The 27,218-nt window shown below is 37.5% G+C and overlaps 1 protein-coding gene and 2 pseudogenes across 1 annotated transcript in view; 2 read left to right on the plus strand and 1 right to left on the minus strand.

Moving 5' to 3' along the window:
• Nucleotides 1-27,218, plus strand: part of LIMA1 (LIM domain and actin binding 1) — a 73,760-nt gene that overhangs the window by 24,037 nt on the left and 22,505 nt on the right. The window contains exons 3-4 of the mRNA XM_016151825.2: nucleotides 10,724-10,769; nucleotides 18,952-19,416. Of these exons, the coding sequence (XP_016007311.2) occupies nucleotides 10,724-10,769; nucleotides 18,952-19,416 (511 nt within the window). The remainder of the gene's footprint in view (nucleotides 1-10,723; nucleotides 10,770-18,951; nucleotides 19,417-27,218) is intronic.
• LOC118613930 lies at nucleotides 9,791-9,909 on the minus strand (annotated as a pseudogene).
• LOC118614506 lies at nucleotides 23,131-23,263 on the plus strand (annotated as a pseudogene).

Here is a 27,218-nt window from a genome sequence, read left to right on the forward strand (position 1 = left end):
ACATTGCCACCTGTCAGGGAAATTAGTAAAGGAAGTAGATGGTGTAAAATGGCTTTATGGAGCACCTTCTGAATTTTAAGGACCTTATATACAAGGCACTATGGAGAAGGAGGAGGAGGATAATAATCAGGAGATACATTTTCTGTCTTTGAATTTTTGTTTAGTTGGGGGGAAAAAGTCGCAAATACAAAAGATAATTATAAAACACATAATTATTAAGCAAAATGCCAGCAAGTCCAAAAGGAATAGGAGTGAGAAGTAGATACAGAATAAGAGAGAGAGTGGGCAGAAGCTGGTTAGGAAAGCTTCCTGATTGAGATGGGTTTTGAGGCAGGTTTTGATTTAGTTAAAGGGAATGTAAGGTATACTCTCTACCTGCATTGTCTAATATGGTAGCCATTACATATATGGCTATTTAAATTTAATTAAAATTAAATATTTAAAATTCAATTAATCAGCTGCACTAGCCACAATTCAAGTGTCTAAAAGCTTCAGATAGCTAGCTAGAGGTGGCTACCATATTGGACATCACAGAAACATTTCACCGTTGCATGAAGTTTTATTGAACATTGCAAACTTTGTAGGTAAACTACAGCCCTCTGGCTGTGTTTTAGTAAATAAAAGTTTACTGGAACACAGCCATGTCCATTTGTGTATTGTCTGTGGCTGCTTTCATGCTACAACAGCAGAGTTACTACAGAGACCATATGGCCCTCAAAGTCTAAAATATTTACTATCTGGCCCTTTAAGAAAAAGATTGCCAACTCCTCCTCTGGACCATGAGTTCTTTGATATGAGAGCCCCTTTCCTGCTTATTTTGTATCCCTAGTGTGTAGCACGGTGACTGGAACATAGTAGACACTCAACAAATGTTGAAGGAATGGTGTAGGTAAATAATATACCATAATAGTAAATACACTGTCTTCACTCAAATAAAGATGCCATATTGGGAAGGAGCTCAGGGCAGGTGGTAGGTTTACCTTGCTAGTAGAATTTGTTAATTAATAGGAAGCTGCAATACATTTAAGAGAAGGAAGATGGTAACGATTTGAAGACAGTGATTCTGGGAGTTGTATCTAAGATACAGTCGATTACCAGTAAGCAGTTTCTGTAATCTACAATGTCACCTTTTCTTCAGTAAGCACTAGCCATGTGGAAAACACTGCCCTTCTAAACAGTTGACCTTCGTTTTCACTTCAGGTAGAGTGGTGGTGGCGTGAGACTACCTGGCCCTTTTATCTTTCACATTATGCATTTTATATTGCTGCAATTATATGTCAAACATGTATTGTTCTTATCAAAAAAAGAAAATCAATAAAGACACTTCAGAAAAAAAATAAAAGGGATCGAGATCTGGAAAGCTATTAAGACATAATCTCTGACCTCAAGGAACTTAACAGTATAGTTTAGTATAATTTATATAGTAGAGGACATCCTCAAACTTCCTTTATTTTCAGAATAACATGGTGTTCCAGTTATCTATGTCGCATGAAAAAAAATCTTCAAAACTTAATGGCTTAGAATAATGACAACATTTATTTTGCTTATAAATCTCTAGTGTGGGCAGGGCTTGCCCCCATTCCCTTTTACATCAGCCACAGTGGCTCAAAGATGGAAGGCCAAAGCTATCTAAAGGCTCACTGAACTCCCAAGTGAGACAGTTGATGCTGGCAGTCATCTGGGCTCTCAGTTGGGGCTCTGGTCGGAACACCTACACATGGCTTTTCCATGTGGCTGCTCGGCTTGGTTGGCTGGGTTCCAAGGGCAAGCATCCAGACACAGAGGGGGAACAAAGGAGGAAGGGAGTCAGGGTAAGAGAATTGCCTTTGATGACCTAGCCCTCAAAAGTTATACACTTTGTAACATTCTCTTCATTCGAAGCAAATCACTAATACTGGCTCATATTTAGAGGGAGAGGAATTTGACTTTACTTTTTGATGAGAGGAATATCAAAGATTTTTTGGGACATGTTTTAAAACCATCCTATATGTCATCCCAGTGCCCCACACCCTGAAGATTCTTATGTGTCTGAGATGCATCCCAGGAATCTGTGTTTTTAAGAAGTATCAAGGGTGATTTTTACCTTCAGGGAAATTTAGGAAGCATTGGTAGTAGAAGAGATGGACTTATGAACTCAAAGCAGTGAACTTCAACATAAAGCAGAATGATAGGTTCAAGCAAAGGATTGTAGAAGCTGAACATAAATAAAGGGAATAGGAAAGCAAGCAGTCTGGCATGGAGAAATATTCACAGGAGAAGGGGCTGGTATAGTTCAGTTAAAGCCAGATGGAAGGCCTCGAATGCCATGCTAAAGTTACGGTTTAGTTAGATAAACAATGGAAACAATTGAAAGTTTTCATGCAGGGAGAATGACATGATCAGATTTGCGTTTTACAAAGATGCTTCTGGAAATAGTTAAAGGTATACTGGAAAGTTGAGAGATAACATGGAGACAAGTCATGAGGTTCTCTTGAGAACCCAAGTGAAAGCTGATGAGGGTGGAGGGCAACAGGAATGGAAAGGAAGTGATGGATTTGAGACAGTGTTGAGATGTGATTAATGGGACTTGGAAACTCCCTGTTCTGCAGAAAAACTTCTCCACATTCTTACCCTTTTCACCCTCCCTAGCTCCACCTCTCTTCAGCTGAACTTGGCTTTCCCTTGACATGCATTCTGTCTGAGTAGTGGCTGCCTGCCTTTCTGCACATTTTTCTTCCCTAAAATGTTTTGGGGCCAGGAGTCTGGGATGCTACTCTCCTACATCTTCACTACCATTTCCCATCCCTTGTTTTTTGTGCCTTGTTCTAAAATACTAAACCTGTGCTTTGAGGCTCACATCTAACTATTCTATACTCTTCTCATCCTCTCCTTCATTGCAGTAGGGTGCCAGCCCCCAGGCCAAACTCCTTGCCTTCACTGGGGAGAATAGCTTCTAGCTCCATTCTTTTCTCAGTATTTCTCAGTGGGGGTGCTTTTGCCATTTTGAATGAGGCAGATTTTCCTTGTGCAGCGTGTTCATCATCTTACCTTCTTCCAAATGCTAGTAGTACCTCATGACATGGTGACAACCATAAAAGAAAAAGGGTATGGAAGAGAAACTCCAGTAATATTTCTGCACTTTTCTAAATGTCCCCTGGGCCAATAGTTCCCCAAGTAAAGAATCACTGGTCCACATAAATGACCTATCTGGTACTCTGGACTTATAATTTCTTGATCTCTATTTCTTCAACCTGCAAATTGTCTCTCATGCCCCTGTATCCAGTCCCAACCTTATCATCACCCAGGATCTATTTCTGAAATATGCATTTGGAAAACCTACTCTCTGATTAGAGCCTCCTATGCTTCCACTTGTTCCACTCTCTTATTCCCATTGACTCTGCTCTGTAGCCAAACCAGGACACCTAGGCTGTGGATATCAGTCCCCTTCCTGACTTCACTTCCTTCCCTGCCTAACTTGGTCAGTTACATCAGTGAAACGTTTACTCCTTCCTTAGTTCCCTTCTCAATCCTTTATTCTGTCATTGTCTAGCCCAGCCAGTTCTCCAGATAGAGGATTTGATTCTTGTAGCACTGATGAAGACTAGGACATTGGAAAAAGCTGTTCATCATATGGGCCTTCTTAATTTTGCATTGAGAAAGTACAAAGGGTCTTAGAGATTACCTTCTCATAGCATTGTAGGTTGCCATGAAGGTTATAAGGGCAAATAGCAGTTATGAAAACTATAAATCCTGAACTCATTAATCAGAATCAATGTGCCAGGCACTATGCTAGACTCTTTCTTAGATATTATTTCTAATCCTAACAAAAACTATTTGAGGGAGAGACATTATCCCTGTTTTAGTTGAGAAAACTGAGCTGTAGAGAATAGCTTGCCCATGCTAATGTTTTAACTTGTTTCTGTCTAGTATTTTTCTTCTGATGCACATATCTTAACATATTGAACTGGTTTTGAAGGATAAATTGAATTTTATTTGGTAGGTCGGGAACATGGTGGCAACAATGCAGAGGAAAGGGAACAATAGGAGGTAAGGCACAGAAGGAGAAGGGCATGGTGTGCACTAAGACAGTGAAAATCAGAGAATCGGCCTGGATTTTTCTCCAGGTTTCATACTCAGTGGAGACATATTGCTGACATTGATTAAGGCTTTTAAGGTTCACTCACTCTAAGTTCCTAAAGCGGATTGCAAGACTATGTTCCACAAGGCATATATGAATTTCTACTTCTAACACCTAGAGACATGATTTTCTCTTATTTTGAAGCAGTATTATGGGGTTTGGAATTAGTAAATTTTCTACATGCCTAGTTAAAAGATTGTAGGAACTCTTAGGAGGTGTCTGATCAGAGACTAATATTTGGAGGAAACAATCTGGCTGATATTTGTAGAATTAGCTGGAGTTTACTTTTTCATTGTTAACAACACATTTGACATTTATATGTACATTAGAGTAACTTTTCTAGCATCAAAGCTTGTGTCTCACGAGTACTTTATAGCTCCAGACTTTTCTTTTACTAACCTTCTATATTATATAAATCATTAAATTTGAGGTAAGGAAAAGCCTATTGGTGAGTCAATTTGAATGGCTTGCTTTGGTTTCACTCACCATTGACTTCAACATAACATAATCCTTTGCTTGATTAAAATTTGACTCTTTGTGTGGAATTTGGTTTCTTTCCAGTGGGTTCCTCTTTGACCCATATGTTTTTGGAATTGAAGGGAATCTAGCCCAGTGGTTTTCCAACTGTCTTAATCGAGTTCTTCGGAGGAACCTCAGGGGACGGTTCTGGGGAAATGGGAAGATCTAAAGAGCTGAGTCTGGGCCCTTCCGCCCCAGTTGTCCTGCTTTGATGCCTTTTATATATAAGGTTCTAAACAAGAAATCATTTGAAAAAAAGGATTCTACAACGAAATGAGTTTATAAACCACTGACCTAGTTAAACTTTGTCCCATTCCTCTGACAGATAGTGAACTTGATGTCCCAGCAATTATGACTGCAAATCACACCCCAAGATAGTGGAAGAACACAACATACAGGTTCCCCCACCGCTGCCATTGCTCCTTCTCTTATGTCACAACTCTTCCTACTCTTGTTATAACTTTAGCCACTCCAGAGTCCCAAGAAAGAACACAGTTTATAGTTTTCTGTGACTGTTCTTTTTTCATTAAGAAACAATTGACCCTCAAATCTCCCTGGTTAACTTCTTTGCTCCTCTGTAACATTTTAATGGTGAAATTGTTCCAAAAGAAAACTTGGGAGTTTCCATTTTCTCTTTTTTGGCTCAGCGTTCTTATTGCTCTATTTAAGGGCACACAAGCAAGAGTCATGACTCAGGAACTCTGTTTTCTGGCTTTAGAAAAGGTTGAGACACGGTCGTTACTCCCCAGATAATTTTAGCATCCTCTATCAGCTGCCTGCCTCACAACTGAGCATTAATGAGCAGTTATAAGATTAAATTCTATATATGAAGGAGACTAGAGGACACAAAAATCTGGGAAGGGAAGGGAGATGAGATTTTAATTATAGAAATCTCATTACAAATATTTTCCCCTCAAATTCGGATATTCAAAATGCTTCTCCCTTTTCCCCAAATCAGTGACCTTCACATTCTATGTCGGAATAATCCTTGTTGCTCGTAAGTACCTTTGAGGGAAGTCTGAAGCCAGAATCCTGATCTAACACTGAATTCAGAAGTATTCCACCTAATGTCTGTTAGCATTCTCATCAGAATGGCACAAAATGTTAAAGTACCAAGGACCTGACTTGGAAGAAAACAGTGATTGTAGAACCTGTCTCCCTGTGTATCTACTATTTAGCAAGTACTTCATTACAAATAAAGAGTGGGGATATTTGAGTGAGAAGTTAAAAACACAGTTCAAGACAGCTATCACTATACACACCAGAGTCTTATAGATGCCTCAGTGCTAAAGGGCAGGACTGAAAATGAAAACTGTTTTGATCTTCATTCTTTAAATCTGTGTTTCTGTTATAGCAGTACAGGGAACTTCTGAGCCTATTTACCCAACTAACCACAGTGTAAATATTTTGCCTTGAAGAAGAGTTGACTAAGAATAAACTCATTTGCTGGTTGGCTCTGGCTTGCATATATTGTATTATTGCTGTAATATACTGTAGATGATTACCTTAGTGGTGGAAATATAGGTTCAAGGCCAGTTCTAAGTTCCTGTCTAGCTATAATTCACAGTGTTTTACATTTCCATTTTTAGGGACTCTCTCAGATACATATATTAGTACAAGTGGGGGAAAAAATACATATGTACAAGGACATTCACCAAAGTACTATTTGCAATGGTGGAAAACTGGAAACAATCAAAATGCCTGTTTAAAAAGAATATGGGTGAATTAATTACATTTATAGTGGAATAGGATTGCCAGAGGCTTCTGTGTTACTAAATCAAGGAGATGTTTGTTAGCCTTTGTCTTACATGACCTCTCACCACTTCCTTCTTCGCACATTTTTTCTTCTCTTGACTTCTCTGCAGTCTCCTGGGTTTCCTCCTACTGTCTGTCCCTTCTCATTCTCTTTTATCACCTCTTTTTCTTCTTCTGACTGCTAAATGTTAGGGTCTCCAGGACCAAGTTCTGGGCCTTTTTTTGCACTACCCACTCTTTGTAGATGACATATACTCCTATGCTTTAATATCATCTGTGGGCACACAGGTCCTAAATTTATATTACTATCCCAGATCTCTCATCTGAGCTCTAGACACATGTATCTAATCACTGCCACCACCCAATGGACATTTTAGTTAACATGGCTAACACTGAACTCTTGATCTTCCCCATCTGAAAATTTGCTCCTCCTCCAGAATTCCTCATTCCATTGATGCAACAGCCAGAAACCTGGGAATCATTCTTGACTTCTTCCTGCTCCCCTCATTACCAATCCTGTTGATTCTATCTCTGAATTATATCAAATCTATTCACTTTTCTTTATCTCCAATTGCACCATCCTGGGCCAAGCCCCCATTATTTCTCACTAATGCCTTCTCCAGTCTCACTGCCTGCTTCAGTTCATTCTCCAACGTGCTCTTTTAAAAAATTGAATTGGACCAATGACCATTCATGGTACCTAGGATTAAGTTCAAAATCTTTAGCATGGCCTGCGAAGCATCCGCCCACCCCCTGCTCCATCATCATCTCCTGTGCTCTCCCCTTCTTGGTTCACTTCAGCAACACTGGGGTTCTCTGTGTACCTTACATACATGGGATGCTTTATTGCCTTTGGCCCTTTGTGAATGCTATTTTTCTATGCCTGGGATGCTTTTCTGCCTTGTTTTGTCCGGATAACTCCTGGTCAAAACTTCAGATTTTACCCTAAAGGTCATTTCCTCAGTGAGGCTTTCACACACAAGCACGCGCACACACACACACACACCACTTTCTCAATTGGGTTCCTTGTTACGTTATTTAATACTTTATTCTTTTTCTTTGAAGGATTCATCACTATACCTGTGTATGTATGTGTATATGCATATATATGCATAAATACACGTGTGAGTATACATGTATATTTTTGTGTGGTTATATGTTTAATGTCTAACTATGAGCTATCTGAGAGCAGGAACTATGTCTCTTTTGGTTATTTCTTTCACTGCTGTTTCTCTGGTGCTTAAAACATTGCTTGAGTGAAAGCATCACCTATTATAAAATGGAGAAATAAATGCAGAATAGTATATACAATATTATTTCATATTTGTTATTTTTTTAAATTTTGTATATTTTGAATGTTAACCCTTATCAGATATATGATTTGCAAATATTTTCTTCCACTCCATGTGTTGCCTTTTCACTCTGTTGATAATGTCCTTTGATGCACAGATTTTGTTGAAGTCTAATTTATCTGTATTTTCTTCTGTTGCCTGTGCTTTTGGTGTTATTCCAAGAAATCATTGCCAAATCCAATGTCACAAAGCTTTGCTCCTGGTTTCTTCTAAGAGTTTTATACTTTTAGCTCTTATACTTGAGTCTTTAATCAATTTGTATTTAATTTTTTTATATGGTACAAGGCACTTCATTTTTTTTTTTTTTTGCATGTGGATATATAGTTTCCCCAACATCATTTATTGAAAAGATTATACTTTCCTAATTAGATGGTCTTGGCACCCTTGTTGAAATCCTTTCACCATATATGTGAGAGTTTATTCTCGGGCTCTCTATTCCATTCCACAGATCTGTATGTCTGTCTTTATGCCAATACTACACTTTTTAAAATTGTGGTAAAATACATATAATATACAACCTACTATTTTAACCATTTTTAAGTATACAGTTCAGTGCCATTAAGAACATTCAGATTGTTGTGCCAACATCCCTTCATTCTTTTTATAGCTGCATAATATTCCATTACATGAATACATTATAATTTATTTACCAGTTGTCTCTGAGTGGACATTCAGGTTGTTTTCAGTCTTTGCTATTACAATTAATGCTGTGACAAATAACCTAATATATAAGTCATTTTTGCTTGCATGAGCATATCGATAGAATTAATTCTGGAAACAGAATTGATGAATCATAACATTTGTGCTTTTATAATTTTGTAATTTTTGTAAAATTAACAAATTGCCTTTTATAGAGGTTTTGTTAATTGACCCTCAATATAATAGCTTTTTAAAAATTTTTTTTTTCCTGCTTGATAGGTAAAAAGTATTCTTAGTGTTGTTTGAATTTGCACTTCATGGTCGAACATCCATTTTGTTTAAGAGCGGTTCGATATTCTTTTCTGTGAACTGTGTTTATAGCCACGCCCATTTTTCTATTAAGTTGTTTGTTGTTTTATTGATTTTTAAGAGTTCTTCATACTTTAGGGAAATAAGTCTTTTGTTTATAATATAAATTGCGGATATCTTTCCAGCTGGTTACTTGACTTATAGCACTTCTGATCTCATTTTCTTCCATCACCTATTTATGGTCAGTGAAATCCCAGAAAATTTTGAAAGTTTTTTTCACCTTACCTTATTAGAAAGCTCTGCTCGGTTGCAGCGTAATACCTAACCTGGTGAGTGAGACACTTATTAATATCTAATTGTTAAAATTTAAACAGATAGAAATGGAAACAACCTTAGAAATCTTCTGATATAGTCACCTAATTTTGTAGGTGAGGCCAGTAAATGAAGTGATATAATTCAGATTATATAGCAGGTAAACAATGATGCCAGAATCAGGACTTTTCTCTGGCTTCCATTTTGGATGAGGCTATTCTGTTCTGAGTTTATGAAGGTATTTATGCATTGACAATTGGTTTTGGTAGAGAAATGGGCTCTTCCCCATTCTACTCTTTTTCTTTTTCTCTCATCACCTTTTCCTTCCCCAAATCTCTTGTGAATTCTGAAATTCTCCCTTAAGGCAGAGAACACACGGCCTTTTGAACATGCTGTTTTCTAGGGCTGGATTGGTGCTGAGTTCTAGGCATGCAGGTCCAAGGAGAGGCACTTGGTGGGGATTCTCCTAGTGTTGGTGCCACCTTTAATGCTTGACTCAGAGGCCCTGAGGAAGCCAGGTTAAGGTTATTCTGGGTGGACATGGAGATCTGCTGCAGCCTGGACCTCCAAGGCCTTCTTTGTCATCAAACCTGATCCCCCCTGAAAAGCCCTGGGACTTCACTTGTTTCTCAGGGATCTTCTGATCCAAGTAAGAAAAATAATAAAATAAAATGATAAAAGAAATAATAAAACTAAAATGATAAAATTATATATGCCTGTTTATCAAATAGAAGATGCCATTGACTGTATGTTTGTTTTTAATTGTTTTTTATTTTTTATTTTTTTAAGTCTATAGCACCTGGTCTTCCTAGGTGGTCTTTCAGCCAAGTGCTAACGAGGCCCAACCCTGCTTAGCTTCCAAGATCTGACAGGATCGGGCGTGTTCAGGGTGGCATGGCTGTAGACCCATTGACTGTATGTTGGGCCACTGTTTTATGCATCACTATGAAAAAATACTGCTAATTAAAAGCCAATGCTTGCTTAGCACATAAACTTTTCTCACATAGCACTCATATATACATACACACACACACACACACAAATGTAAAATAAATTTTCTTTAAATGCCAAACCATACTGTAATCTCTTTAAAGACATTTTAATTGGTATTTAAAACATATAGTAATATCACATACATTTAACTGAGCTGAAGTGACAATACCAATGACTTAGACTAAATTCACACGTGTACAGGTAGAATGACTACCGCTTGATCATTTGCTTGACAAGAGTTAAATATTTCACAGGATTTAGTGTGGGGGAAAAAGTGTGTCTAGGATTAGTGCAATGCTATATCCTTAGACTAATACTAAAAAATTTTTGCACATGTGATGTCATTCAGTCTTCCCACCAATCCTGAAACTAGATATATAAAGCCACTTTTTAGATAAGGAATCTGAGGCTTAGAGAGGTTAAGTGACTTGCTAGACATCATAGTTAATAAGTGATGAAACTGGAACTTACACCCCAGACTTTCTGCTCTTACCCATTTGTTTCCTAGCCTTTGACCTCATCAACTTGGACCTTTCTGTTGTATCAGAGCAGATGACTGGAACAGTGCAGAAAGTTAGGGCAGCTCTGATTCTCTGCGACTTCTCATAGAGTTTATTGAAGGCAATTGCTGGAAGAAATAGGTGTGCAGAAGTGGTTTTCTTAAAGATTGAAAGAATAAAAACATAAGTTTAACTTGAGGACATTCTCTCCCCTCCCCTCTCTGAAGGTACCAGAAAGCAGCTGAAGAAGCAAATACGGAGAAGAGGAGAAATGTAAGTATTCAGAAGCCTGGGGGCATGTTGAACTGCAGAAGGAGAGCCTGTGTAGCCCAGCCACCTGCAGCTTCTGTGGGGCTTTGGCTCCATGTCAGCTGAGTCAGACATTTATGCCAACTGATCTGATTTGTGAGCCACTTGGCTTAGAATCTTATTACTTGGAATCTTATTTTTTCACCGAGGTTTTCCTTTTGAACCACTTTTTATTCCCTGAGTTGAGCGAAGGACAGAGGTCATGTGCTTTGCCTGAGGTTTGTAAAATGGCTTACTACTTCTGCTCATATTAGGACGCAAGGCTTCCTAGGCTGCTATCCTTTGTTCCAAATTAAACAACCAGTATTTTTGTATTTCTGCATTTAAATGGTAGCAGCTGTGCAGCTGTTGTCATCCTCTGTGCTCTTTGTTTAAAAGAAACTTCTCGATCCAGTCTACTTAGAAACTTAGCACATTTCTTGGCTGCAGGATCCATTGAAGGCTATAACCTCAGAACAAGCTCTCTGCTTGTACCCATTCTCTGCTCTCCCTGCCAGCTAACTTCCAGTTGGACTGGATGGTGTATTTCTTTTGAAATCTTACTTGATTTAATCTCATGAGGAAAAAACTTTATGCATTTGGGCAAGAATTCCTTAGTTTGGCTAACATTATAAAAACATCCTCCTGGCATTTTTCAATACTTAACCTATTTAAATTAGTACATAACATTACCCCTGTCAATTTGTTCTTTCTAAGGGAGTAATGCTGAATGAGTCCTTAGTTTAATTTTTCTGTAATTCAAAAATGGATTCCCTTGGATACATTGTAAGAAAAAGCGACCATCATTTCACTCAACTGCTGGGTTTTTCCTCCTCTCTCACTCTCTTGCCTGTTATTTTTCCACCTTCCTCCTTTCCTCCTTTCTTCTTTTCTTTCACTCCTTCATTTAACAAGTATTCATAGACCACCTACTATGTGCCAAGCACTGTTTTAGGCACTAATATAGCCTACATCTCTGCCATCATGGAGTTTACATTGCAGTGGGAGAGACAGACAATAACAATATTGTTCAAGTGGTGATTATAACTATGAAACACATGAAGCAGGTAAGAGAGATGGAGTGTAGGGTAGTCAAGGAAAGCCTCTTATAAGAAGACCTTTGAGCAGAGTTCTGAGGATATGAGCCAGGGAGAATGATTCAGGCAGAAGATAAGAGTACATGCAAATACCTTGAGGCAGAAACATTCTTAGTGTGTTTGAGGAATAGGAGCAAGGTCATATAGGGTCATTGTGAGGACCTGGATTTTAACCATTATTGAATGGGGGACCTTTGGAGGGTTTGTGTGCAAAGGGGTGATATGATCCTACTTCAATCTTAAAAAGAGGAGAAAGACTAGAGCTACAATGACAGATGCATGGAGACCAATTACCAGACAATTGCAGTGATTTAACCAAGAGATGATAATGGATTGGACTGGGGTAGTAGTCACATAGGTGACGAGAAGTGGTCAGGATTCATACTGAAGGTAAAGAGAAAGAAAAGAATCAAAATTGGCAACTGTGTTTTTGGACCAAACACCTGGGAAAATGCCATTAATTGAGATGGGGAAGACTGCAGTAAAAGCAGGTTTAGAGAAGGGGAACTATTAGAAGTTCAGTTTTAGATATATTGAATATAAAATTCTTTATTAAGACATCTAATGTCAAATAGAAACTTGGATGTACAAATCTGGAATTGGAAGAGATCCGGGCTGAAGATGAGATATGTATCAAAGTGTCAGTGGTATTTAAGGACATCAGATGGGACATGGTTCCATAGTGTAGTGGTTAGCACATCTGCTTTACACGCAGAAGGTCCTGGGTTCATGCCACAGTGGAGCCACAGTCCATGGTCTACGGCCATGCCACCCTGAACAAGCCTGATGTCTGATCTCAGAAGCTAAGCATAGTCAGGCCTGGTTAGTAATTAGATAGGAGACCACCTAGGAAGACCAGGTGCTCTAGGCATAAATAATAATAAATAATAAAATATATATATAAGTAAATAAAGGCATGAGATGCATGAGGTTACCTAGGGAGTGAGTGGAGCTAGAGAGAAAAGGTCTACCTTTTGACTCACTTTGAGGACTGAGCTCAAGGGCACCTTGGTGTTGAAAGATTGGAGAGATAAGGAGGAACCAGCAAAGGAGACTTAAGAGAGAGCAACTGGCGAAATAAGAGAATGCCAGAAGTCAAGTGAATAAAGTGTTTCTGAAAGAAGAGTTATCAACAAAGTCAAACACACAGATAACCTGAGAATTGACCATTAGATTTGGCAACATGAAGGTCATTGGCCATCTTGTGCTGTTTGGAAGTGATGGGATAAAGACCTGACTGGACTAGGTTCAAAACAGTGGCATGACAAAACTTGACATCACAAGTATAGACAAATATTTATGGAACATCTCTTCGGTGCCAGGTGCTGAAGACACAGAGAAATAAGGTGTAGTCCCTGCCTTCAAAGGACTGTTCAAAGTTTGGAAAATACAATTTATAATCTCAGTGTGATAAGTGCCGTATTAAAGAAATACTCAAGGTGCTGGGGGAGAATTTAGGAGGGACTTGTAACCTGGGCTATGCCATGTCAAGGAAGGCTTCCCAGAAGAAGTGGTGCCTGACTGAGCCCAAAGGACAAATAGGAATTAGCTTAAAACAGGGGATGCGGGGGTGGATAAAGGTGTGGCAGAAGAAGCAGCACATGCACAACGTGTAGGCATAAGAGAACAGGAGCATTTGACAGTTGAAAAGATAATTGTCACATTCACCAAGATGGAGAATTCAGGAAAAGAAACAGGTTAAAAGTGAGGAATGAAGGGAAAGAGAGACTTCAGCCTTATACAAGGATGAATTTTAAGATGCCTATAGAGTTTCAAGGTAAAATTGATAAGTAAGAAACGATATCTGGCTAGGGTTATGGTTATGAGTCATCAACAGACAGGTGGTGGGTAAAATCAGATCAGCTACAGAGAATATGAACAGTGAGCAAAAAAGAGGACTTTAGACAGAGTCTCGATGGACCCCAATATAGAAGGGAGGGACAGAGGAAGAGAAACCTGTAAACAAAATGGAGGAGTGGCCAGAGAAATGGGAAGAAATCTAGGAAAAAGGGGTGTCATATAAATTATGGAAGGAAGGAATTTTTTTTTTTAATTCCCACCCACCCACTTCCACCCCTGACCTATAGATGTTGCCATCTCCCCTTAAGAGCTGAATCTTTGAAGGCAGGGCCTCTCCTCCCACACGCTCATGGTGCACACCCAGGGCCTGGCACACCCGGGGGGCCTGGCACATTGGGGTATAGGCTGTGGCAGAAAGAAGGAATTTTTAAAAGTGGGGAGTGGTCAGTAATGTCAAATGCTATAAAGAGATCAAATGAAATAAAGCAGAAGTGTTCACTGCATTTGGCAGTTGAGGTAAAACAATGTGGACAGGCAATTAAAGAAGGAAGAAACATGAAAAAATGCTTGGCCTTACAAATAATCAAAGAAATGTAAGTTAAAGTAATCATGAGATATAAATTGTAATCTAAACAGTTGGCAGATTTTTTTAATGGATAATATTTAGTATGCGAGAAAATATGAACTCTCAACTCTTAGTGAGAGAGAGGTCAACGAGGCAATACCTATTAAGATATTAAATATATTTTATACCCATTGACCCAGCATTTCTACTTCTAGGAATTATCATTGAGAAAAACTTACAAGTGAAATAAAATAAACTTAAATGGATATGTTTTGCAAGGTTTTGAGTAATATTGAAAATTTTGAAATAATGCAGATATTTATCAGTGGGGGAATGGTAAATTATGGTAAATGCATCCAATATAATATTATATATAGTTTTGTACTATATAGTTAAGATTTTATGTTTTGACATGGAAAGATATTAAAAGAACATTAAATTATTAAAGCAAGGTGCAGAACAGTACTATAGTATGATTTTATAGAAAAAAAATATAGTGTATTTTAGGGGAAAGAATAGGGGAGAAGTTAAGAACAAACACACCAAACTGTTGGCAGTAGATATCTTGTTGGGAGGAGCAGTGGTGTAAAATATGGGAAATTATAGCATATATTCAAGGCATGTATACATTCCTATATTGACTGTAACTTTTTTCTCCCAATAAGTTTTTTAATTACTTTTTTAATTGAGAAAAATAATAAATTGAAAATAAGATAATGAAATGAAAATTTAAAGAGGTAATTTGTAATCTTGATTGGAGCTACTTTAGAAATGCTTTGATGGTAGAATTAAAGTCAGTGGAAAGTGATCAAGTGGAAATAGCAATTACAGGCTACTTTCAAGACCCTTACCTACATAAAGAGACAGCAATATCTAGAGGAAGAAAAAGGTGAGAGAGAGTTACCATTTTTTTAAATAAGCTTTTTTTTTTACTAATTTCGGATTTATAGTAGAGTTATTAAGATAGAGAGTTCCCATTATACCTCCATCTACCTAACTTCCCCTAATGTTGACAACTTACATAACTAAGCTGCATTTATCAAAACTTAAGAAATTAACATGGGTCCAACTCTATTAACTAAACTATAGACTTTATTCAAATCTCATCAGTTTTTCCACTAATCACAGAGGGTTGCTTTTAAGATCCACTAAACTTGTTAGAAGTCTAAATTGTCTCCCAAAGAACAGGAAGAAATGTCCATATAAATTTATAGATGTGACTGACCAGGAGAAAGAATATTTACATTCCACCATGGAAAGCAAGTTAGAGAAACATTCAGGAGCAAGTGGGTAAGTTCGTTCCTTTAGCAAATAGTTGAATCAGGTTACATGATAGCCTGGATTCCCAGAAATTTACTCCTCCTTTCTCTTCCTGTTCCCCTTAAACATAAGACACAGAAACACAAACCATTAATACCATCATCAGTTATATTTTCAGGTTCCCTTCAAGTGTGGAATATGCCACTTCTTGAAATCTGTGCTGTTTGGGCACTCCTCTCCATAATGACTGGCTACCACTTTTCTGGGAAGCTCTCAGCCTAGGACTTTCTTCCCATCCTTGGAGGCTGTACATCCAGGTAGTCTATGTTTCTAAATCCAGTGCTGCATCTTACCAAATATCATCCTGCTTTTAAGATGAAGATTCCCCTGCCAAGATTTCAACACCAAAGCTCATTTGAACCAGCCTCTTCATTTTACAGGTGCGATAACAGAGACCCAAAGAAATGAAGGGACTTATCCAGGGTCGTACATTCCAGAGTGACAGAGCTGGAACTCATCCCAGTTCCAGGTCAAATGCTCCTGCAGAAAAAACAGTGTTGCATCTGGATTCAAGCAGCCACTTATGGTCCAGGGGCAAATCTGTCAAGATTCTCACTCAGCCTTGTGGAGTAGAATAAACAGTGTGCTGGATGTCATTTTGCAAAAGGAGGCTGTGATAGTGCAGCAGCCAATGAGGCCCTTGAAAATTTGCAGCCTCCTTGACTTTCCACTGCCTTATTCTAGGAAAACACTTGGGAAGAAGTTAAAACCCTGGTATAAACGACATTAACTAAAATTTCACCTCACTTTTGTGCCCCACACCTCTACTGTAGAATAGTAGAGACTATATAAGAGAGTATAAAAATTAGTAAGAGACTGTAACCCAAGTTTTTCAGAGGTGACTGAATACTGTAGAGGATCACCATTATGAGCTGTGGCTGGAGGAGTAGGGAGAATCACCCATTTAATAATAATCGTGCTTTAATATAGTCTTATTTACTCTCCACAATAGCGCTCATATGGGAGTTTCCAGAAATAAAGAAACTTGCCCAAGGTCACTTGGCTGGGTAGAGCTGGATTATGCAAGAAATACATGTTCATTATAAAAAAATATAGATAAAGAGACTATAAGTGACCCAGGTTATCTCAGTCCAATTCTCTTTTCACTGTGCTGCCCAAACTGCTTTTAGCTATTGTTTTCCTTCTGTACCTTCTTGCTTTGTAGCCACTGCTTCTTCCCCATATTTTCTTGCCTCAGGTTCTAAAGACCTGGACGACTGGCATAGCTTAATTTAGGTAGTGCTACCAGAAGTGATTTAAGGGTATGGGGTCTTTAATGCTATCAGACCTTACAGCCCTGCCCTTCTCCTTTTTGTCCCCATTTTAGCACTTCCAAACTTGTATCCTAAAGTGGTTCTTTTAAGAAAAGAGCACATTTACTCCTTGTTAAAATGCCCCCTGAGGGATGTTTTCCACCCAGGCCCTTGTCTGGAACACTGCTAGTATTCTATCACACATTCCTCTCTTCCTTGCTAACACAAGTAGAAATGACAATTTTCAAGCTGCTTACAGTAACATCAAAATTATTTAGTATTCTGTGGAAGCTTTTTTTGTGATATGAAGATGATATATAATTTTATTTTTGTATTCATTTTCATTACACAATGAATACATATTGTAAAAAGAAAATACAAATGCCTATAATCCATGAGTCAAAAGTAACTCCTTGATAGCCTGATGTCTTTTCTTCCAGAATATTTTTCTATGCTTGTATTAATAAATATATGTGTGTATTATAAAATGGGATCATGCTGTTTTGTAATTTGCTTTTTTCCACTCAAAAATATCTTCTAAGTGTCTTTTCATGTTAATAAATATACTTTGATCACATGATTTGTCTCTGAGAAAAGTAGTATCCAGTTACCAAGGCAAAATGCCACTTTGATTCTCAGAGCTCCTGTTTGGGCAGGGCAAGGGCAGGGCAGGTAAAGTTGAGACCCAGATGACTCATCCATTGTGTGACTGGAGGTAGCACGGAGCCAAAAGTGCCGCTGGCAGTTAAGGTAGCACCAGCTTCCGGAGCTATTTTTTAAGCCTCTTTTCTCCAATAGGAAGACTTTTCATGCTTCTTATATCCCTGATCCATTCATGCTTCCCCCAGTGAATCTTGTCAGCTAATATTTAAACAAAAATAAAGCAGTCATTCTCCTGTAACATTTTTTTTTTCAAGCCTTGAAGCTACTTGATATAGTGGCCCTAAGAGTCTATTCAGAAGAGTAATAGGGTGAGAGTCTTAATTCCCAATATAGCTGCTAATCCTGTTTAATTCCCTGAAGTCTTTCAGTCCTAGGGGGTTTGTCTTTCTTAGTTGAAAGACCAGTGAGTCACAGACTACAGGAATGGAAGGCAAGAAGGTAGTATTGGAGTTTGTGGTTTGTTGGGAAGGTGATACTCCTCTAATTAGGAGTACTTTCAAAGTATGGGACATTGATTTTTATTTAAACAAGCATGCTTCCTCTGTTATTGTGGAACAACATTAACAGTTTCCAGGTTGTTTCCTATCTGTCTTAATTACTATGTAGAAATTAATTCCATTTTGACCCAGGTGAAAGTGAACTCTCTTAGATTTGGAAATCTATGCCCTTCAATCAAGAGATTGGGTGGTAGTGTTTTCATGTGAAGCCTGGATATTTTTCAAAAGATCTGAAAAATGTGAATTTTCTGATAACTGAGAATTTATACATGGACCTGTAAATATAGTGAATGTTCTGATAACTGAGAATTTGTACATGTAGAGAAAAGCATGAAAAAAGAGAATTAGATTCTTATGTAAAAATAAAATTTGACTGTTTATGCATTAAATTATGTTAGATATGAGAAAGTATAATTTATGCAAGTACATGTAAAAGTCAGATGACTTCTTTAAATTTCTACAAATAGTTGCTACTATCCACAGTTAGTATTGTGTAGTTTTAGCTATGCTATGTCTGTCTTATTTTAAAGAAAAAAAAAAAAAACAGCAGAATACTCCATGTGATTTTGTGGCATGTAATGATAAACTTTTATTAATACGTATTTACAGTATTTAAAGTACCTGGTATTTTGCTTTTTCTTTTTCATTTTTCCAATCAATCTTTGGATAAAAATCTCTTGTCTCCAATGTAACTATCTTTAAATCTGGGCTCTCTTTTCTTCTCATTTTGTCCTTATAAGGCTATCCTGTTTTATCACTTCCTGCTTCAGCTCCTGACTTTTTCTCTCTTCCCCTCTCCCTCTCCTGGGGTGGATGCTTTCTCCATGTGGCAGGGCTGTAACTGTTCACAGCTGTCTGAAACGCCAGTGGACCTAGAGCAGCTTGGAGTTTAACTTTCATTTTACAAAGAACAACATGTTTGAATGTTTCAGCAGGCAAGTTATAACTGGCGCTCACTTCTTGTTCTTCTAGAACACTGAAAATCTCCCCCAGCACTTTAGAAGGGGGATCCTGACTGTGTTAAAGAAGAAGTGGGAGAACCCAGTGCTAGGAGCCGAGTCTCTCTCAGACTCCCTGCGAAACAGCAGCACTGAGGTCAGGCACAGAGGCGACCATCCTCCCTCTGAAGTGGTAAGCAACTCTGCCTCTGGGGCCGCAGCTAACCGAGAGGAACGAGTCCACCCCAGACCTAGACTTGGATCACCTCCTGAAGCCCTTATTCAGTATCCGTATCCCTGCATCGAGGACAGTGAGCATCTTAAAGACCACTCAACAGGAAGTAAAAACATGGAAAATTGTCTAGGAGAATCCAGGCATGAAGTAGGAAAACCAGAAATCAGTGAAAACACAGAAGCTGCAAACAAAATAGAGAAATACAATGTTCCGCTGAACAGGCTTAAGATGATGTTTGAGAAAGGAGAACCAACTCAAACCAAGGTAAGGATTGGGAGGGTTTAAAACTTGAGAAAGCCAATTCAAGTAAATAAAGCTGTTTTCTAACAGTTTGAGTAGTGGTGAACATGTGGTCAGTTTGTCTTTTGATTTAAGTTAAACGAGTTAATTAAAAATTTCAAATTGTTTGCACAGATGTTAAGATTTGTGAGTCTTCAACCCAATTTCATGTGAAATGAAGAGCACACTGGGCTTCATCTAGAAATGAAGAGAGTTCGATGCCTATTAAATTATGTTTTTGTGTACGCTTGCCCTTTTAATTTGTCTTCCTGTGTCTTTTGTCATTTGTTGCTGGGGTGGGGGGGTAGAATTACTGCTGAATCGGTCTCCTCTTGGACACAGCTGCAGGCTGAGTGTTAAGGCCAGAGTTTAACATTAAGACTAAGGCTTAGTTGTCTCTTTGCTAGCTGAATCCCTTCTCTTCTTCTCAACTTCCTCATCTGTGCCTTCCAACAAATGTTTTCTATCAGCGAAAAATCCTCTCCCAGGAAAAATCAATGAAGATAGCCAGACTAGCTTTAGCCTACAGGATTTTTGACTTGCAAATGCACAGGGTTGCATTTTCCTACAACTGCTAATGAAATTTGATCCTTCGTGTGGATTGCAGACCGGGTCCCCAGAGGGAATTACTTAACTAGAAAATGAGTTACATATGCTAGTGACTTATAACACAATCCAGGGGCCGCAGAACTGGTAAATTTTTCCAGTTTTCTCATACTTTCCTGCATATCTGGCTTTGTACATGAGGATGGTTTGCTACAACAGTCATTATAATGAAATAAACAGATTTGATTGATAGCAAAGCCATCATTTATTCTAGATTCCATCTAGATGGGGAAACCGAATTTTTTAAAGCTAAATGTTTGGCCTAAAATCCCTGCATTTGTAAAGTAATGGTATGAAGCATTCTTTCTGTGAGAAAAATTAGGTAACTCATCCTAATCCTCAGTTATATTTGGGGTGACTCAGTCAGTCTTCTCCCATAATTTACAGTTCTTGGAGCTTTCCTGCGCAGAAAAATTCTTGAATATTTAGGGATTGGCTATTTGAGGATGTAGAAAACATTTTTACAGGTTTGCAAACCTAGAAGTCTCTTCTGTGCATGAGTTTTAGCTCTATTTTAACACTGAAACCAACTGGCAAGAGATATAACCGCAAAGCAGTTTTATGACAAACTCTCATCCCTCCCAATATTTAGTCCTCTAGGCCTGCCAACTCCATCTTTCTTCTTTATGGTCTTAATTAAAAAAATAATAATTTAAATGGGAAGAATTTTAAATGGAAGGAAAAAATGTCAGAAATCCTAAATAGAGAGGAAGGGGCTTTGTTGTGACTCAAAGCACCATTGTAAGCCTTCCCGTCTCGGACCCTGTTAGGGGCAGGACAGCTGATGTCATGTCAGCACACACAATGTAGATTCAGTGCGAAAGGCTGGTGCATGTCGAAACTGGCCTAAGGTAGGAAATGACTGGGACTGCAGCAAACAAAAATGCTGATTATGTGTAAGGACCTAGTGAGAGACTTTTTTCTTATAAATGCCTAATGAAAGATGGGTCAGAACAAGCCTGTCTCTTTGTGGCTGGTCAAAGTGAAGAAAAAACTCCTTATATAAAGAATTGTGAGGCCCCCAACCCAATTTCACAGACATTAGGCAGCCTGATTGCTAATTGTCTAGGAGGTTGAGGGTGGGGTTGTCCTGAGATTTGGCTTTTTTAGGTGCCCTTTTAAACTTCTCAAATAAATAGTCATTTGTCACTTAATGGGCAGCTTCGGAAGTGTAACACACAGCTGCCCTTGGTTTTATAGCTGTTTCTAAATATCATTATCCATGTTGGAAACAGTATAGATTATAAAGTTTTGTTTAATATTTCAACGAAACTTAAAAATTTTATTTACTTTAAGTTAAGGAATAACTAATCAGTCTGAAATTCGGTTTTGGTTATTTTTAATGTAATTTCAGCTTTAACATGGGTAAGGCTTTAATCAGGAAGTTATATAACTGGATCTTTGGAAAGAAGCTCTGAGAAAAATAGTATGGACACTAGAAATCAAGAGTAGGATCAAGGGTATACAAGTAAGAATGTACACTCCAAGGCTAACAAATTAGTATTTCAGTGAGAGAAGTGAATATATTGTACACACTGTGAATCTTTGGTTCTGTATTGATTTTTAGAGGACTTAGACGGAATTTCAACTAATTAACTGAGCAGGGTCAAGTAGCACATAGATAATAGAAATACATGGTCTAATGTCTCTTCTTCCTAAATCTTTTTATCAGTTATTTACAGGAGACAAAGTTAACTGTCTTGAGTTTCATTTTTTTAGTCTCTCTTGCCCCCTTTTGTCTGAAATGGTTTCTGTTCCTGTCCACTACTCTTCCTGATCTTTTCTCTGCCCTCCTGTTTTTTTCTCTCTCTTTATGTAATCTCATCTCTTTCCATGACTCCAAGAGATGACTCCTCAGACTAGATTATAGTCCTGAACTCTTAACTCAAACTTCAGTCTTATATTTCTTGTCACCTGCCATATCAGACATCTCTCTGTGAATATCCCTGAGGCACTCAAATTCAAGAAGATGGAATTCATTCTCTTTCCAACCAAAGCCTGCTTTACCCATGGTGCCCCTTAATGCATCACCATTAACCAGATCTCCTAGTCCGTAAAGCTTGGCATCAGTTCTTCTGCTTGTCTCCTCTTCCTAGTCAATTACTTACTAAACCATCTAAGGAAGTCTACCCTCTCTACGTGTCTCTCAAATATGGGCCATTCTGTCTGCTCCCATAGTATTGCTACCTCCCCCACTGGCCCTTTCATTTCTTCCCATGCATCTTTCACACCGTTGCTATTTATTTTTCTAAATATAATTGTAAATGATGTTACTCTCTTGATCAGAAACTTAATACCTCAAAAATAACCCATATTTAATATTCGGGTCTTCCACAATCTGAACTCAACTTACCTTTCCAGTCTCATAGCCCATCTTATACTCAAACCCTGGATTGCATCCTCATTTTCTAAATTATTCATGCCTAACCACCAATTGCTTGCTGCCTTTTAAAATCTTACTCCTCGAGGTCTACCAAGACTATGAGGTCTTACTTCAGTTTTTCCCAGATGAGATTACCCTCCTCACTCTCCTATAGAATTTTCTTTTTCTCTTTGGGCATTTGTATTATGCTTCCTTTAATAGTTATGTATAAATTTGTGCACTTCCCAGTCCGTGATCTCTTTCAAAGTAACGATGTTTTCTTCCCCCAGTGATCAGCACAATGAATTGGCTCCAGGTGTTTATTTAATAAAAGGAGGAAAAGAAGCTTAGAACTCAACTTATAAATAATAAGAATCCATTAAAGTCTATCCTCACTTATTCTCTACCTATGGTGAATAGGTTATTAGGTCATACTGTTTAGTTAAATATGATGGTTCTAATTCCAGTGAGTGACAGATGGATTAATGTCACCTATCATTACAAGGAAAAAGAAACCCTCCAGTGACATACTAAATGTGGTTTAGCATCCTTAATTTCATGTATATGTTGATCTGGGTTTTAGGTAGCTTATGTAACTATTCTGGGCATCCTTTTATGAAAGAGATAGCTGATCAACCAGTTATAACCAATGTTGAGTTATTGTCATATTGACATTTGAATCCGTAATCTTTAGAAGCCAGGATGAGGTTATTCAAAAATTAAGTACCTCAATGCATCTATTTGACAGACCTGGAGCAGTTACTGTCTGCTGGTAAGGTTCCAGTGCAGATGCAAGAAAAAAGGGTCCTTGCGCTTTCTTTCTGTCTGACTGTGGCAGCCAAGATTGAACGGGGGAGTACAATGAAGAAAATGGAGTTTGTACAACTCAGAAATTACCTTGTAAATAGCTGAAGAGCATGTTTTACTCCAAAGAAGAATCTAAAATACAAGTTTACAAGAGAAAAAAAAATTAAGTACCTCTTCTTCCATGCTCAGGAATGACTAAGCAATGTAAGGAACATGTGACAAGCTCCTTAAGTCTCAGTTTTCTCTGTTTCCTAACATATTTGGTTCACACAAATAATTGGGTAGGAGAATAAAATCAAATATTTGGATGGCATATCTCTACCTACATAACCTATTAAAATTATTGTCTTTTGATTGGGTCAAGATTGAATCAATTAGGTGTAGTACAAGAAAATAAAGCTGGAATATGGCTATCCCTTGATTCTTTTACACAGGTGCTGACTGCTACTACTTCTATGCAGTGTGTCTGTCTTCTAGGAGAGGCGTTAGAGAAAGGAAGAAAGAAAAAAGAATACTTCCTTGCCAAAAAGTCCTATTTTCTAAAATACATAAATACACTCATTTGCTCACGCTTTGGGGACTAACGAAGAATAGGAGGTAGTATTGATAAGACAATGATAAGTTTGTCCATAGTGAATAGAATTAAAACTGTTTAGAAAAAAATTTTTTTCTCCTTTTCCCCCCATTATCATGGTATATTTTAATGCTTCCAGTTAGTCTGATTTTAATTGTTAACTCATTTTATATTACAAAGGTAAAAAAGTGCATTCAGCTAAAATGGAAGTATCTAAAATAAAAATGGAAATTTCCCTTGCCCATCCTCCTCTTCACTTCTTTGCTACTTCTTTCCCCTTAAACTTCTAAGCCCATGAATTTTCCGTAGAATTTCTGTTCTCATCATCAAGATCATTATGTGAATGGCTAGCATCAAAGCGCTAACAAAAACTGCACTTGTTAATATGAGAGTAAAACCATCCTCCTTTAAACAGTCCAACATTTTTGTGGTTTTCCTTCTTTTAAGTTCCTAGAAGTGACACTTGTTATTTTGTTTAGCTTTATATAACACTGGCACATAACAGTATATATGTGTTGGTGTAGTGGAGCAAGCCCTTGAGAAAATAAGGAAACCCAATTAAAGTCTGATCTTTGCTCACCAGATATTTTACCCATAGCCAACGAATCTATACATCAAAGAATCTATATTTGCCTTCTCTAAGAATTGGTAGATATCCATAAGTAATGTCTACATTGTTATAAAATTATCCATTACATTTTATTTTCTCCTCTCATGGTTAATAATTGCATGTGTTCCCTTGTCCACTTAATAAGATTTTTCTTATGCTTCTTTAATGTCTTAAGTAAATTATTTGGAATTAAATTCCAAAAATAATGTACTTCTGAGGATTTTCATAATTGGTACTAATTGCACATTTGTTAAGTCATAATTTTAAGATGAGCTTAGCTAAGAAAGGGATTTGAATAACTATCACATCACAATGGGGTCTAATATAGTCATCCTAACATAGGGGAGTATAATTTGCTTATCAGAGAATCATAAATCTTAAATTGACCTAGCATTATATCTCTAATGGATACATTGCCAATGCTTTAAATATGGAGAGCTGATTTTGTTAAATAAACATAAGAATTATCTTTGTTTTTTCTATCTATGCTGTCTTTCTCATTTATCCAGTTAAAATTAATTTTTTTGCTAATTTATTATATTTGTCTATAGTTTAGAGCTTTTTCTGTGATTTCAAAATGTAACCAAGACTGCTCTCAGTGTTACTTTGACTGACTTCTTTCTTAGCAGATTATTTCTCATAAAGTTCTCATACCAGTATAAATTAAGTTTTATTTATCCTCAATTAGGAACTCTGAATAACTCTTCCAGTCTTTAGTGGTGAGATAATAATAGATCCACGTGTAAAGGTACCAGTCAAGGAATTCTGGTCCTTCTCACTGTTCGTTGCCCTAAAATGGCTGCCCTTGATGTGCCAACTGGAGACCAGCCATCTCTTTTCTGCTTGCTTTCAATTTTTTATTTTTACTTTTTAGGTGAGGCAACCCTTGGTTGACTTCACAGATTAAAAGGACCTTGTCAGTTTACAATCCCTTATTTTTTATTTGTTTTTTATACCTAAGCACCTGGTATTCCTAGGTCCAAGTACTAACCAGGCCCAACCCTGCTTAGCTTCTGAGATCAGATGGAATCAGACTTGTTCAGAGTGGCATGGCCGCAGACTCTGATTATTTTCATGCCAATGAACTACTGACTGGTTTCTAGTTGGTTTTATTACAATAAAACATGTTGAAAAGTAATGTCAAGGGACTGGAATATTCTCTAAGCAACACTGGCTACATTAGAGTTTGGAGGGCCCAAACTCTACTAATTTACCCCTCAAATATCATCACCTTTGTCTTCTTGCTTTTGGACTTACTTCTGGATTAGACAACATAGATGTGTATCCTGATGAATATAGTAGTCATTTCTTCTAGCTTTCTAAATAATTGATGAGTTACAATGAGTGAGAAATCCCTATCAAAATTGTTTACATAAATCCTAGAACTATAAGAGACTGTAAGAAGTTATTTAATTCAGCTCATTGCTCTTAAGAAATTAGGATATTAAAATCCCTATTTTACAGATGGAAACAATGGAGGGCAGAGGAGTTAACTGACATACCCAATGTCATGTGGCTAGTTAATAGCAGAACAAGGACTGAAATGATGTAGTACCCCTTCTACCATATAACACTATCTACATGAATATTATAATACCTGGTTATTGGATAAAAGCAACTGGCCCTTACTGTACATATCTTTGAAATCTAAGGAAACTAGGAAAAATTTTAAACACATCAACAGCTGTATTCTCAAAGAATTTAGCTCTCTACAGTCCTGATTCCCATATTTTGTGGTCTCTTAACTGAATAAAAACATTGAGGCAATGAAGAGAAAAAATACATTGGAATGCAAGAGATTTGTACTAAAACTCTTGAATTAGAAGCTTATGGGTTTAGAAGGTTTGTTTTTCTTATGTAAATTAGTCTTCTGGACAATCTCACTCTGACACACACGCACACACACACACAACCAGAAAGGAGAAGGAAAAGCCAAGCTAACCTTGAAGAGTAACCTTCATCAGTTGTGCACAATGATATCCTTATCATTGCTTAACTACTTTTTACATGGTTTTAGTCATTGTGCTTACTGTTTCATGTGCTTTATCTTTTGTTTGGTCTTTTTTATATAGATCTTTCTATATATCTTCCTAGTTCATGCAGTTATCTTTCATGGCAATATAGTAAGTATTATGACTATACTATTTAATCATTCCCCAGTAATTAGATTTTTTTCTAGTAAAAAAAAAAAAGCTCCAAACATCTTGGCAAAAGCATTTGGTTTTAGTTAGAGAAGTGATTTTATCATCTGAAGTGATGTTATCATGGTCAAAAGATAATTTATTAAACATTCTTCTTACATATTTTCAGCTTGTTCTCAAAGATGGTACTGTTTTATAACACCACTAGCACAATCTAAGGACATATTTAATTCCCCAGTACCTCATCAGTATTTGGTTTTATCATTTTTGTCTATATTAATATCACAAATATCAAGTATTGACTTTCCTTTCTTATATATTTTTTCCTAATTGTAAGAGTAACACATAGTTTTCGTAGAATGCTTAGAAATACAGAAAAAAAAATAGAGAACCCCCAGCACCTGGAGGTAAGTGCTCCTTCTATGTGTGTCATTTACCTTAAATGAGCTTTATATTTTCTAAGAGTGTCCCTGGAGAAGGAAATGTTTACCTTGCAGTGCTCGGAGAAATTAAGGCCAGATTTTATCTACCCTCTGTGATCCCCATGCATAGTTCAGCAAAGTCTCATTTTTCCCCAACGTCATCTTTCCTGCACCCTTCACTTTGCAGGAGTGAGAGTCTGAAGGAAGGTCAAAGTTGAAAGGCTGAGGGAAGTGGCTGAGAGAGATAAAATTAAAGTGTTGAGAA

Source organism: Rousettus aegyptiacus, unplaced genomic scaffold, assembly GCF_014176215.1.
Source record: "Rousettus aegyptiacus isolate mRouAeg1 unplaced genomic scaffold, mRouAeg1.p scaffold_m13_p_2, whole genome shotgun sequence".
In the NCBI taxonomy this organism is placed as follows: domain Eukaryota; kingdom Metazoa; phylum Chordata; class Mammalia; order Chiroptera; family Pteropodidae; genus Rousettus; species Rousettus aegyptiacus.